General features: G+C 44.4%; 1 protein-coding gene across 4 annotated transcripts in view; it reads left to right on the forward strand.

Annotated features, from left to right (window-relative positions):
- LRP4 (LDL receptor related protein 4) overlaps window positions 1-12,988 on the forward strand; it is a 97,645-nt gene that overhangs the window by 79,178 nt on the left and 5,479 nt on the right. For 3 of the 4 annotated variants that reach the window (XM_081020309.1, XM_081020306.1, XM_081020307.1), the window contains exons 22-37: window positions 170-301; window positions 1,594-1,734; window positions 2,273-2,359; window positions 2,606-2,777; window positions 2,896-3,058; window positions 3,884-4,109; window positions 5,048-5,351; window positions 5,494-5,712; window positions 6,276-6,410; window positions 6,587-6,695; window positions 6,916-7,060; window positions 8,178-8,291; window positions 8,944-9,067; window positions 9,464-9,531; window positions 10,322-10,406; window positions 11,128-11,266. In XM_081020309.1, the coding sequence (XP_080876435.1) occupies window positions 170-301; window positions 1,594-1,734; window positions 2,273-2,359; window positions 2,606-2,777; window positions 2,896-3,058; window positions 3,884-4,109; window positions 5,048-5,351; window positions 5,494-5,712; window positions 6,276-6,410; window positions 6,587-6,695; window positions 6,916-7,060; window positions 8,178-8,291; window positions 8,944-9,067; window positions 9,464-9,531; window positions 10,322-10,406; window positions 11,128-11,266 (2,363 nt within the window). Of the gene's footprint in view, window positions 1-169; window positions 302-1,593; window positions 1,735-2,272; window positions 2,360-2,605; window positions 2,778-2,895; window positions 3,059-3,883; window positions 4,110-5,047; window positions 5,352-5,493; window positions 5,713-6,275; window positions 6,411-6,586; window positions 6,696-6,915; window positions 7,061-8,177; window positions 8,292-8,943; window positions 9,068-9,463; window positions 9,532-10,321; window positions 10,407-11,127; window positions 11,267-12,123; window positions 12,191-12,988 lie in introns of all 4 variants that reach the window. The other variant, XM_081020308.1, reaches the window with a different exon arrangement.

Raw genomic sequence — 12,988 nt, forward strand, 5'->3', positions numbered from 1 at the left:
TTGGTATTTCTGCATCTAAAATTCATTTTTTAAAAAAGCTTCAGTTTTTTTCACAAAAGTTATTTTAAACATTCCCCCACCCAACTCATTATATATCATTTCCCAGAATGCTTTGGGCTTCTCTGTCTGGCCTTGTCGTGATGCATTGTTTTCTTCTCCTTTTTTTCAGTACATACAGCATGCACAGTTAATAATGGTGGATGCAGTCATCTTTGCCTCCTGGCTCCTCTTCCTAAAGGTTACAGCTGTACTTGTCCCACCGGTATCAACCTACAGCCAGATGGCAAGACTTGCTTACCAGGTAGGTCTCCTCACATTCTGCAGCATCTGGGTCTCTAATCTCCAGAGCCTGCTCTTGATAGGCCTCTAGGTACAAAGCCCTACAACAGGGATAACCAGTGTTGCTGCACCCCAGCTCAAATCATCCCTGACCAGTTGGAGTCCAACAACGTCTGGAGGGTGCCACATAGGCTTGGGAAACACAAAAAATGCTCTTGGTATGAATACACCCACCAAATAAATCTTGGCCCAGGGAAACCCAGATTCTGCAATCAGAATATATTGTGCACATTTAATATATGGCATAATTAGCATGATTCTGCCTGAACATTTAGGATTTATGGTAAAGTAAAGAATGTCAAAAAGGGACGTGGGTGGCACTGTGGGTTAAACCACAGAACCTAGGACTTGCTGATCAGAAGGCCGGTGGTTCGAATCCCCGCGACAGGGTGAGCGCCCGTTGCTCGCTCCCTGCTCCTGCCAACCTAGCAGTTCAAAAGCACGTCAAAGTGCAAGTAGATAAATAGGTATCGCTCCAGCGGGAAGGTAAATGGCGTTTCTGTGCGCTGCTCTGGTTCGCCAGAAGCGGCTTAGTCCTGCTGGCTACATGACCCGGAAGCTGTACGCCGGCTCCCTCAGCCAATAAAGCGAGATGAGCGCCGCAACCCCAGAGGCAGTCACGACTGTAGCTAATGGTCAGGGGTCCCTTTACCTTTACCTTTAAAGAACGTCAGAAGGCAATGAAACAAAGCAGATTTGGCTATTAAGATAGCCAACAGGGCAAAAGAAACCAAAGGAATGGTAGATGCGGCTTGAGATCCAGAAAAGGAAATAAGATGCTGTCCCCTGAAAAACAGAAGTCATATATTTTCTGAGGATGAGAAGTAATGTATGCTCAAAGTAGCAAATTATATGCTTGTGCCACAAGAAGCATGGAAGATGCACAACCTTTATTTCAGAGCCCTAGAGCTGTAACTCTTGCTTCTACTCTTTCATTCCACATCCTCTTTGTCATACCATATATGTGGTCTGTAACAGATCATCCAGTGACATCCTTAGCAGAAGTGGTTTTTTTTAATGTTTGGAAATTACTAATTCTTGAATTGCCTTTCACATGAGTCTCAAGACATTTTACAAGCATACAATAAAACTACCAAACTTATTTTTTTTTAAAGCACCAAAAACAAATAAGATTCAAAAACAATATTTGAAAATATCCTTGTTGCTTCTCGGTTAGCTCAGAGATGGCATATTTGAAACTGCTGAGTAGAACAGTGTTAAATGTGGAATATATTCTTGTCTTCAACTCCGCAGGCATGACTAGCTTCCTGATCTTTGCTAGAAGGTCGGATATTCGGCTGGTTTCGCTTGACATCCCGTATTTTGCCGACGTAGTTGTGTCAGTCAATGTCACCATGAAAAACGCTATTGCCATCGGAGTGGATCCTCAAGAAGGTCTGAAATGTGTCATTTAACCATTTTAAGCACTGATCCAGTGGGGGCTGGTTGGACTCAAAGTCTAACAACATGTGGAAGCCTTGGGTTCTCTATCCCTGATCTATGAATTGTTAAGATGTAGACTGAGAATTGGTCTTTAGTAAAAAAAGAGAGAGAGAGAAGGAGAAGGAAAAAAGTAGAAATATTCCCCCCCCCCAAAAAAAATCCCTTATGCTATTGGTAATAAACATACTAATAAATAACTTTTCATGTAATGCCAATACAGTTATAGCTTCTGCCCTTTTGAAGAGCATATCACAATGTCTTCATTTTTTAAGAGTATATGTTTCATAATGCCTGTGAGTGGTGTGTTTCATCAGTAAATACCTGCAGTAACAGGTAGCACTGCTGCTGTTGTTTTTTAACTGGGCTTAACGAAAGCACACCAAAATGGCTTTCCCCATTAGTTTCCTCATCTGCTAATGCTACTTCCTTAATGCCTATTTTTAGGATTTTCTGTGTAGATGTTGCTGATGTTCTCCTATTTCTTCCACAGGAAAGGTCTATTGGTCGGACAGCACCCTGAGGAAGATTAGCAGGGCTGCCTTAGATGGATCTCAGTATGAAGATATTGTTACTACAGGTAATAGATGCTTTACTGGAATAGCCACTGCTCCAGGCTGCTTTCAGAGGTGGGTTTTGCCGGGTGATGTGAGCACAGTCTTAATAGCATAGTCAGTTCTCTGAAGTTTACTCATGGAGTACCTAGGAATATTTATGGTAAGAAATGCCTGGCGAATCTTGCGGATGTTTTTAAGGAGGGAAGATCCTAAACGTGATGGTTAGCAAGTAGCAAGAAACAATGACATCGCTACTGCTTTTTTACTAGGGTTGCAAACCACAGATGGACTAGCAGTGGATGCTATCGGTCGCAAAGTGTATTGGACTGACACAGGGACCAAAAGGATTGAAGTGGGCAACCTGGATGGGTCAATGAGGAGAGTTTTGGTATGGGAAAACCTGGACAGCCCAAGAGCCATTGCCCTGTATCACGAGATGGGGTGAGTGCTGGCTGTAGTACGTCTTGGTCAAGGGAAAGGCAGAGGATGGGAAGACATGGGAATAATTCCCATGCTGGCTTCTCAGTTGGTTGCTTACTAGCTTTTACTCTGCCTTCAGTTTTATGTATTGGACGGACTGGGGAGAGAACGCCAAGCTGGAACAAGCTGGCATGGACGGCTCCAGGCGCACGGTTCTTATCAACAACAACCTGGGATGGCCAAATGGATTGGCTGTGGATCGAGCTGGATCACAACTGCTCTGGGCTGATGCACATACTGAGGTTGGAACTGCTACATCCCATCTTGGGATGGAGTTCATAACTTTATATCTGAAGGAAGGGATGGCATGAGAGGGATTAAAGAGTCCTTGAGGACTAAGGGAATTCATAAGTGCAGGTTCATCGCTCAGCAGTAGCAGTGGCACACACATTAAGCCATAATTAATGTCTGACATTCAGCTGTGGTGGAGCACAAATGAGCTGCTAAGCCATTCGCTGTCGTGCATCCTGCTCAGAAATTCCCTGCTCTGGTCCTTCCTTGGTCCTCCTACCTGTGCTGTGCCAGGAGCAACAAACCATGACCCCTTGGCTTGTGTCAATCTGAACCCAGGATCATGGCTTGTTTGCCCGAAAATGAAGAATAAAGCTAGACTACCACTTGTGGTTTGCTTGAGACAGCACAATGCACCAAGACTCGTGGCTTGCTTCTCCTAGTGCAGCTGGGAGCTGGAGCGAAGCAATGACTTCTGAGCATTGTGAGCAGTTTAACTGTGTTTTATCGTAACATGCAAATGAGGCCAGTTATTGCAACATCTCTTGGTGACTTCCATATCAGAAATCCCTATCAGGATTCAAGTGCCAAAGGCAAGGCTTTCATGTTGCCTGGCGTTAACCTCAAACACTGCATTTTGATGGGTATTGCTCACGTGTTGTCACTTGATGAACTGCAGCTACAGTTGCCCAGCGAAGAGATAACCAAGTATGCTTGTGAGATTTTTCTAATACGGTAGCTTGGAATCATAGCTACCTGGGGCCTTTGTTTTCAGCTTTCTGGGGATTTTCTCTGTCTCTCAAAAAGGGAATAAACATTCCATCTCTGTCCTTCAGCGCATTGAGGCTGCAGACCTGAATGGTGCAAACCGCCGCACCTTGCTTTCTCCAGTACAGCACCCTTACGGCCTCACTCTGCTGGATTCCTACATCTACTGGACAGATTGGCAAACACGTAGCATCCACAGGGCGGACAAGAACACTGGTGCTAACGTCATCTTAGTCAGGGCAAACCTGCCTGGCTTAATGGACATCCAGGCTGTTGACAGGAAGCACCCTCTGGGTAAGTTTCCCCCAAGATTTCCATCAAGCGAAACATTGTTTGGAGAGTCCTCTTAGAAGTTGGCACCAAGGGGGTTCTTTACTTCTCCTCTGTACCCCCAAGCCACTCCCAGATACTGTTCACTGCAATGCTTTAATTCTTTGCATTTCTTCTTCAAGGACTTGCAATTTTTTCACGTCAGAATTCTTACTTGGCCTTTGTGCCTTTTTTGCAGATCTTGCTCCGTTCCCTAATCTAGCCTTGCCAGGCTATGTGAGCCAGTTGTTGTTGGACTACAGTGCCCATCAGCCTTGACCATTGACCATGCTGGCTGGAGCTGATGGGAGTTTAGGTCCAGCAGCCTCTGGAGAGCACTGAGTTGGGAAGCCTTGCTTAATCCTAGCTGCTCAAACTTTTTTTAAAAAAACCAATCTACATTCAAACCACTCAAGCACTTTGAAGCCTTCCATTTTATTTGAATCAGCTGTCTTGTCATCCTCACATTTACAATCTTCTCAAGTGCCTGTTCTGTGCGTTTATTTAGTTGCCAGGAGTTCATCTTGCTATTTCCCCTGTAGGGCTAGGGTTTCCCCACAGTTTGAAACAGCATTATTGGTGCCATTGTGCTGGCAAATGATAGTGCAAAATCGAGACTCTCTTGGCACCTATCTTGTTGATCATTTTGGGGGTGCAGTCAGGAGGTGTTTTTTCTTCAGAGACACTGGCAGGCTTTGCTTTCTGAAGTTCCATCTTTCTGTGGTCCCTTTAACTTTTTATACGGCCCTTTAAAAAAATACCTGAGGTACACTGGGTAGTAGTAGCCTTAGTCAAGGCCTACAAATGTTTGTGCCTACTTTTGCTTGAGAATCTCCTGTTTACAAGGACTGTATAGGAGAGTACTGAATTAATATGGACCACAGGAAAGTCCAGTCTGAGAGACTTCCTTTGTTTTCCCATAGGTGCTAACAAGTGTGGAGTGAGGAATGGTGGGTGCTCCCATCTCTGCCTGCCAAATCCTGAAGGCTTCTCCTGTGCCTGCCCTACTGGTATCCAGTTGAAGAGTGACGAGAGGACCTGCGATCCTTCTCCTGAAACCTACCTGCTCTTCTCTAGTCGAGGCTCTATCCGCCGCATCTCACTGGACACTAGCGATCACACTGACGTTCACGTTCCTGTCCCAGAGCTGAACAATGTTATCTCTCTGGACTATGACAGTGTAGATGGCAAAATTTACTACACAGATGTCTTCTTAGATGTCATCAGGTAGGAACCCATTAGCTTCCTTTTGGTGCATTAATTCATTAATTACATGAGACCTTTCGCTAGCTGGTCTTTGTGTTGCCTTACAATGTGGTATTTTAATAGGCAGAAATTCTTATTTTCTTTGGTATCTACTGTTTTCCAGGCGAGCAGACCTTAATGGCAGCAATATGGAAACAGTTATTGGTCAAGGACTGAAGACTACGGATGGTCTAGCTGTGGACTGGGTGGCTAGAAACCTCTACTGGACTGACACGGGCCGCAACACTATTGAAGTTGCAAGACTAGATGGCAGCTGCAGGAAAGTGCTAATTAATAACAATCTGGATGAACCCCGAGCAATTGCTGTCTTTCCCAGGAAGGGGTAAGTTGGGGGACAACTAGAGGCAGAATGGGATGGAGGGAGGAGAGTAGTGCTTGGGCCTATAGGAGCATCTGGTCTGTTCACCAAGTAGGCTCCTTTACCAGCAAAGCTTTATGAGCAAACACACTATCCAGCCAGTTGTTCAGCTGTAGCACTTCATCAAGTGGTTGCAGATTAGATTGTTGGAGCCCCTCCTGCCTGTGGTTCTGTTCTTGCCTAGAGGTGAGCGTTGCTGGACCAAGAAGAGTTAGGACTACAATCTGACTCTTAGAACCAGATGATCTGTTGGTCTTACTGAAGAGTTGCAGCTGGCCAGATGGCTAGAGGAAGATGTTTTTCAAAAGGCAGTCACCAGCCCTCCCCACCAGCAAATCTACTCCCTAGTGAGGGGTCTAGTAAGAAGAGACATTGCAAATAATAGCAGCAAAAAGTTTCAGATGAAACATCTTCTCCCTTCATGTCCAAAAAAGAACCACTTGGTGCAGAAGCAGCCTGTGGTTTTGGTTTTTGTTTTTTGTCTGTGTGTGTGTGTGTGTGTCATCCTGTGTTTGGTTTTTCCCCAGATACCTCTTTTGGACAGATTGGGGACAAGTCGCTAAAATTGAGCGCGCAAACTTGGATGGTTCTGAGCGCAAGATATTGATCAACACTGACTTGGGCTGGCCCAATGGGCTGACCTTGGATTATGATACTAGGAGGTCAGTATAACATAGTCCCTTTCCACGTGCAAAAGTCATTTCTCTGCTTTTAAGGCAGCCTGGAGCTTCTGCATCACATAAGTAAAGAAGTGCAAGAAGGATGGGGAATCATTTTCTTTGGGATGGGAGGTTATGGTGGAGGTTGGTTTCACTTCTCATACTTTCTGTTCTTCTAGGATTTATTGGGTAGATGCTCATCTAGACCGCATAGAGAGTGCTGATCTCAACGGGAAGCTGCGTCAGGTCCTGGTCAGCCAAGTATCACATCCCTTTGCCTTGACACAGGTACAAAGGACCTTGGTGGGAACTCTGCAATGTCACTAGATAGATGAGCTCCCAAAGAAATAGTATATTTTTTTAAATTTCTGGGTGTTGGGAGAAGTTGGTGTTCTCATTCTTCCTCCTGCCATACACTGGAGAAATGGTTTTGGTTGAATAAACTTATGTTACCTTTCTACATGGTTTTTGTATCTTCCTAATCCTTTATCTCTTCATTTCTGAGCAGCAAGACAGGTGGCTCTATTGGACGGACTGGCAAACTAAATCTATCCAGCGAGTGGACAAATATTCTGGTCGGAATAAGGAGACTGTGTTAGCCAATGTTGAAGGACTTATGGATATCATTGTAGTTTCTCCTCAAAGGCAGACAGGTATATGCAACAATCTGGGTTTCCTCACTTTATATATAATGAGAGTCAACAGGGTGCATCTTCCAAAATATATTCTAAATGTTTCCTGCAAAAATTGCAACACAGAGAATCACTTGTTCAGTCGCCCCCCCCCCCGCCGCCGCCCACTTGACCACATCTTCAGATGTGCCTTCATGACTCTAGGGTGTCATGGGAGGAAGTGGTTGTGAGAATATAACAACTCCAGCTAGTAAGGCTGGTACATGGATAATACGGCATCATGGACTTAGGACTGCTGTTGTGGAGTTACGCAATTTCCCTTCAAACTTGGAGGTTGGGTGAAGATTTGTCATACTAAAAACAGGAATAAGGGGAAATATTTTTTTATTTTAGTCTGGGATATTAGCTACCCCTCTCCCGTACTGTTTAAATAAAACATAGACTGGTATGCAAAACCTGAGTCGTGCTAGACTGATATTGTACTCCAGCCTCAGAAATCTGTGCCTCCTTTGTTGCTTGTGAGCTGAGGTCATCCATCTTGTCTCTGAACACCTGTCAGGTTCTTTTAAGACATCTAGTAGAATGAAGACCATTGGTATTTAAAATAGGCATGGGGCAGAAACTTAGAAATCACTCTGACAAAGCATCAGATTCTTTAAAACGTTGCTATTATCTACATATTAAAAAGCCAGTTTCAAAAGAAACCAAACTCCCGGTAGGGCCTGGTTAGTTTAGTTCTCAATGGCTCCCATTCATTTCTAGGGGATATAGTAAATGGACTGCAGTCTAGGACACAGCTGAGAAGGAGCAGCCTGCTTTTTTGTCCAGGTAGTGAGATCAGTAGGGCAGATTAGCCCCTGCTCAGTGGTAATACGTAGACATTCCTTTGTTCATTCCTTTATAAGTGAAGGTCTGATATTAACTTTCCTTACCCTGTGGGGGGGGGGGTAAGGAAAATGGCTGGTTTAGAAGGGCTTTTCAATAAATAAGCTTGTGCGTGAGAGGCTTTGGTAAGAATCATTATTCTTGACCATCAGCCACTGTGTCTTGCTGATAAGAATGCGAAGCCCCCACAGTTGAGGACAGAAAACGATGTTCTTCTGGTGGTAATGTCAAATACACTGTTTGCATCTTTTAGGCACCAACGCTTGTGGAGTCAGTAATGGAGGCTGCACCCACCTCTGTTTTGCCAGAGCTTCTGACTTCGTTTGTGCTTGCCCAGATGAACCAGATGGACGGCCTTGCTCAAATGGTAAGTTGCTTGAGCTGCAGACCTTCAGACAGGAATCGCGATGTTTTTGCTCCTGCTTCATGAGGACTTTTTCTGTGGTGTTTTTCCTGTGAAACCTAAATAAGCCACCTTCAGAAAACAGAACAGCCTAGGCGGCAGAATGCAGTCTAGTCAAAGCATTCAGATCAGTGCAAGAAATCATTATCCTGTCTCCTCTGGACTTGGGCTCCTTATGAATTTGAAAACTTCTCTTTGAAATTCCCTTCCGTTCTCCAGATGTCCCAGATGCATATTTTAGCATTCTGGATGGGTCTCTGACGAATACAGTTCAAAGCAGTTCGTTGTATTTCATTGGCACTTTGCGTGCAGTAACTTTAAAAATGTATGTGCATATAACATCGGGGATGGTTGGAGATTGGCAAAATAAGAGCACGCCAATATTTTCTGCTGCTCCCATACAGGCTGTAGCAGCCCAGTTAACCACCTGTAGCTACACTGCAGTTTTTGTTTTCTTAGGAGCAGATCACTGTTAGAACCACAGACAGAACCTTAACTGCCTGCTGCTGCGTCTGGGGGAACAGATTGCAGTTTCTGCATTTCTGCAAGCTGCGTTTGGCTTAATTATCTCCCCTTCCTAAGCTTCTGTTTCCCTTTCTCTTTGCATTCTGTGTAGTTCCTGGCATGGGGCCTTCGATTCCCGAGACCACTCGTGCAAGCAAAAAGAGCCAGACCCCCGCTGGTAGATCTGGCTCATCGACAACCAAACCCCATATATCTTTGGAAACGACAGAAGCAAAGTGAGTGGCTTTAAAAGATGATTGTGACGAAAGGTGGTGCCGAGTTCCTCACTGACTCTCCTGCCCCAGCAAGGAGGAAAGAGACTATGCAGGAATTTTTGCACTTCTTAATAGGATGGTGATATTTGGGGGGGGGGGGGCAGAGCTGTTCCATTCATGTGTACTGTTCAGCTACTGTATTCTTTCCCCCTCCTGCATGTCATATTAAATGTGATTCAAAAACACATTGGGCATCTGGACCACCCTTCCCCAATCTGATCTGTTGTCAAACCTCATGTCCAGCTGCCTCAGTTGGGTTCATTCTACTTGGCCAGAGGTTGCAGAGGTTTGGACTAGATGACCCTTCCAACTCTTAATTCTGTGACCTTTCACTACTTTCCTTTTCCCCCTGTGTAGCTGCTCTGACAAAAAGGTTGGCCAAGGCTTGTGCAGCCGAGCAAGCGAAGCTGTGCCGGCAACCACTGGTGAGTTTTGACATTATCCCGCATTGCCCCAGGCTGCACCAGATCTTTCTATGTATCATGTTGGAGGCCCAGACGCAAGACCGATAAACAATAGCGTTACCAAGGCCTCAGTGTGGGTTAAATGCATGCAGATTTATTTTGGCTCATAGCAAAGTAGTCATGCGTTTGCCCAGCTACACACCCACTGTAGCCTTCTGGAATGATGGAACGACTCAGCAAATTTTGACTTCTAGTAAGGAGATGTTGGTGTACGAGGGAGGGAATCAAACCACTTTTATTGCGAGTCCAAATACTGCATGATATAATTTGGTCTTTGCTTATCAGCCCTCCCCCCAAAAATGCTAATTAGTTACTTCCTGATAAAAGGTCTTGGAAAAGTTTCTAGGGAAGCGTAATGAAATTAAAGAAGAAAAAGAGTTATTGGGAATAGGTGTAGATGGTTTAGCTAAAGCAGATCGGAATTATAAGCAACTCAGATGAATTTTAGGTTGCTTGTTTTGTTACCCAAAGGTGTATACAACATTTACACAAGTACAAAATCATTTCATTCTTTTGGCTGACCAAACACATGCATCAAGAGTTAAAGAGATGGGCTAAAGGAAAACACTCTTGGAATGGAAGAATTGCCACGATAAAAATTAAAAGGCTGTCAATATTGTTGTTGCCTTTTCTGACTTTCTTGTAATTCTGTACAAAAACTAGGGCCCCATCAGCACTGTCAACATGCACACATATGTACACACAGGAACACAGAATGTCATCCTCGATCTAACCTGTTGCCCTCTTTCAGGAGGACTGCACGTCAGTTACATAATCGGAGGCCTTCTCAGTATATTGATCATTCTGCTGCTAATTGGTGCTGTGATTATATACAGGTAATTTCCTTGCCCTAGTCCCTCTGTGCTTCTGAATTCATCTTTTTGTTGGAATACTTCTGACAAAGCCCAGGCCTTCCTTGCTGTAGTTAAAAACGCCTCATTGGAACCAATGCCAGAGGACATAGGCATGTTGGTCTGCAACAGGTGTGGTGGTGGCATTCCTGGAGATGTAACGAGTAAAAAGCAAAGTTGTAACCATAAACAAGGGAGGCTGAGATGCTAATGCTCCTAACTTACAGTTTTTGCATAATGTTGTGGACAGTTCCTCCTCCTCTCCCATTTGCCTCTGAAAAAATGACAGCATTGGTTTCAGGGAGCAGTGAAGAGTAGTTTTAACTGCAACAAATACTCGATTCAATTTTTGCCCTGTAGAAAGTTTTTGTTCCTGGGAAATTGTTCAAAGGAATCCTGTGGAAATTTGCACATGCCTTGGTTTGGTTCTTACATATTGACTCTTTGAACTCTGAACATTTTGCATGAATGTGATCTCTCTTGCTTATCAGTGGAATTGCCCCTGATTTTCCCACTAGCATACAAGTAAATAAATTTTTGCTGCCTCCCATGAGTGCAGTTGTGATTTGCTATCTGATATAAAAGACTTACTTATGGTTTGAGAAAGGAGAAAATACAAGACCATAGTTATTTTTTCTGATAGAGTAGTAGTGCAAAGTAGGGCTTTAGCAGTTGAGGCTCTTTGTTGACAGTTGTATTCCTGCAGGCACAAGAAGTCCAAGTTCACAGATCCTAGCCTGGGCAACCTTACCTACAGTAACCCCTCTTACCGGACATCTACCCAAGAGGTAAAGATTGAAACAGTTCCCAAGCCAGCCATGTATAACCAGCTATGCTATAAGGAGGTAAGAGATGCCTTTAGAATGAGTCATCTGTGTCAAGCCACTGTGGTTTTAAACATCAAATTGCAATAAGCCTAACTAATTTGTCTTATTCTCATCAGTCCTAGCTACCCTAAAGAACCCTGTCCTTCACCTCTCACATTATTAGAAAGCCACTGACATGACTCATATAAGTTAACCAGCAATACTATTTATTTGATGCTTTTGTCTTGGGGCACCTGTTGCCCAAAGGAAATGAAGAGTTCACTTATTCAGAGTTTTAATTCCTCTATTCAGCCAAAAAAAAAAAAAGGAGTCCAGAGTGGCTTGCAAATCACTGCAACAAGACAGTCCCTGCCTCCAGGCTTAAAAAGATATGGCACAAAGGAAAAATGGATTGGGAGAGAGGAGGAAGTGAGACAAATTCTTAGTCACAGTTTCTGTTAATGGCCATTGGGAGTGGAAAAGTTAATGGAGAGGAGGTGCCAGAAGTTGCTGTCCTCCCAGCTGTTGGAGTGGCCCTGCATCCCTTCCCTTCCATCCTCTGCTGCAGCCTGATGGCAGGCGACAGTTGATGGAGGGAAGAGTCAGACTTCTCAGCAGAGCTCGGGGTGCTGCTGCTGCTGCACCTCTTCTCTTCCCCTTCTCTGGTTCAGGCTGATGTAAGATGACACACTCCCAGTTCCCACCCCAGTGCCTGGTGGGATCCCTGTAGTTCAGTAGTCCTGAATGGCTGTATGCAGCTAGACAGGTGCGCCTGTGCACTGCATGGATCGCCAGTGGGAGGGAGAGCAGACTAATGGAAAATTGTTGCATTTGGAAGGGCACATGATGGGCTGTGATGTCTCAAAGCACTTAGTCTTTCTGTCTTTCCTCCTCAGCATCTTTCTCACCCCCCTGATAGCCTTTCACCATTCCTCTTTTGACCTGCCCACAGCCTCATATCAGGTATCACAGCTCTGCATTTGTGCAGCCTCTGCCTGCCTTATTCCTGTAGTGCTGATGAGTGGCTTAATGCTGTCTTATATTACTTGCTTCTTGGCTGGCTTTCTCTCCCTCTCTTTTTTGTGTGTGTGAGTGTGCGTGCGTGTGCACATGCACCCCTGAAATACTTGTGTGTTTGTGTGCTGGGAAAGAAAAGTGTTTTTGCCTTGGTTAAGTAATTTGAAACTGCTTAAAACTTTACAAAATATTTGTACCCCACCATCATACATGTGCAGGGTATGATCAGTAAAGAGGTTTTCCCCCTCCTGGAATTGGTGAAGCACAGTTATTGCTAATTTTCCTTGCCTCCATGTTTCCTTGCCTCTAATTTTCCTCTCCCCCATGTCGAATCTGTGTGCACCTTGCTGTTTTTATGAGAGTGTTCTTTAAATCTTTGCTTTTTTAACATAATTACTGGTTGGACTGATCTGTGCAGCGCTTCTTAACTTCAGTGTTTATACCCATCAGACACATTTTGCGTTGAATTAACCAGGGTTGGCTTCTGTGTCCCACTCAAATATAGACAACATTTTTCAACTATTTCCACTACATTTCCTGTACTTTGGAACAAAGCTCAGGATACAGGACGGTGACTTTAAGAAGCATCTAGTGCACCCCACCAGATGCTGTTGGACTCAGACTCTTATCATCCCTAGTCAGCATGGTCAACACCATGTTGGTGTTGGTGTAGTGGGAGACATCCTTCTAAGAGTCAGTGCCTGCATTCTCATAATCTAATCGATAGTGGCTATTCTGGAGCTG

This window comes from Podarcis pityusensis, assembly GCF_964106645.2.
Source record: "Podarcis pityusensis genome assembly, chromosome: 1".
NCBI classification, from domain to species: Eukaryota; Metazoa; Chordata; class Lepidosauria; order Squamata; family Lacertidae; genus Podarcis; species Podarcis pityusensis.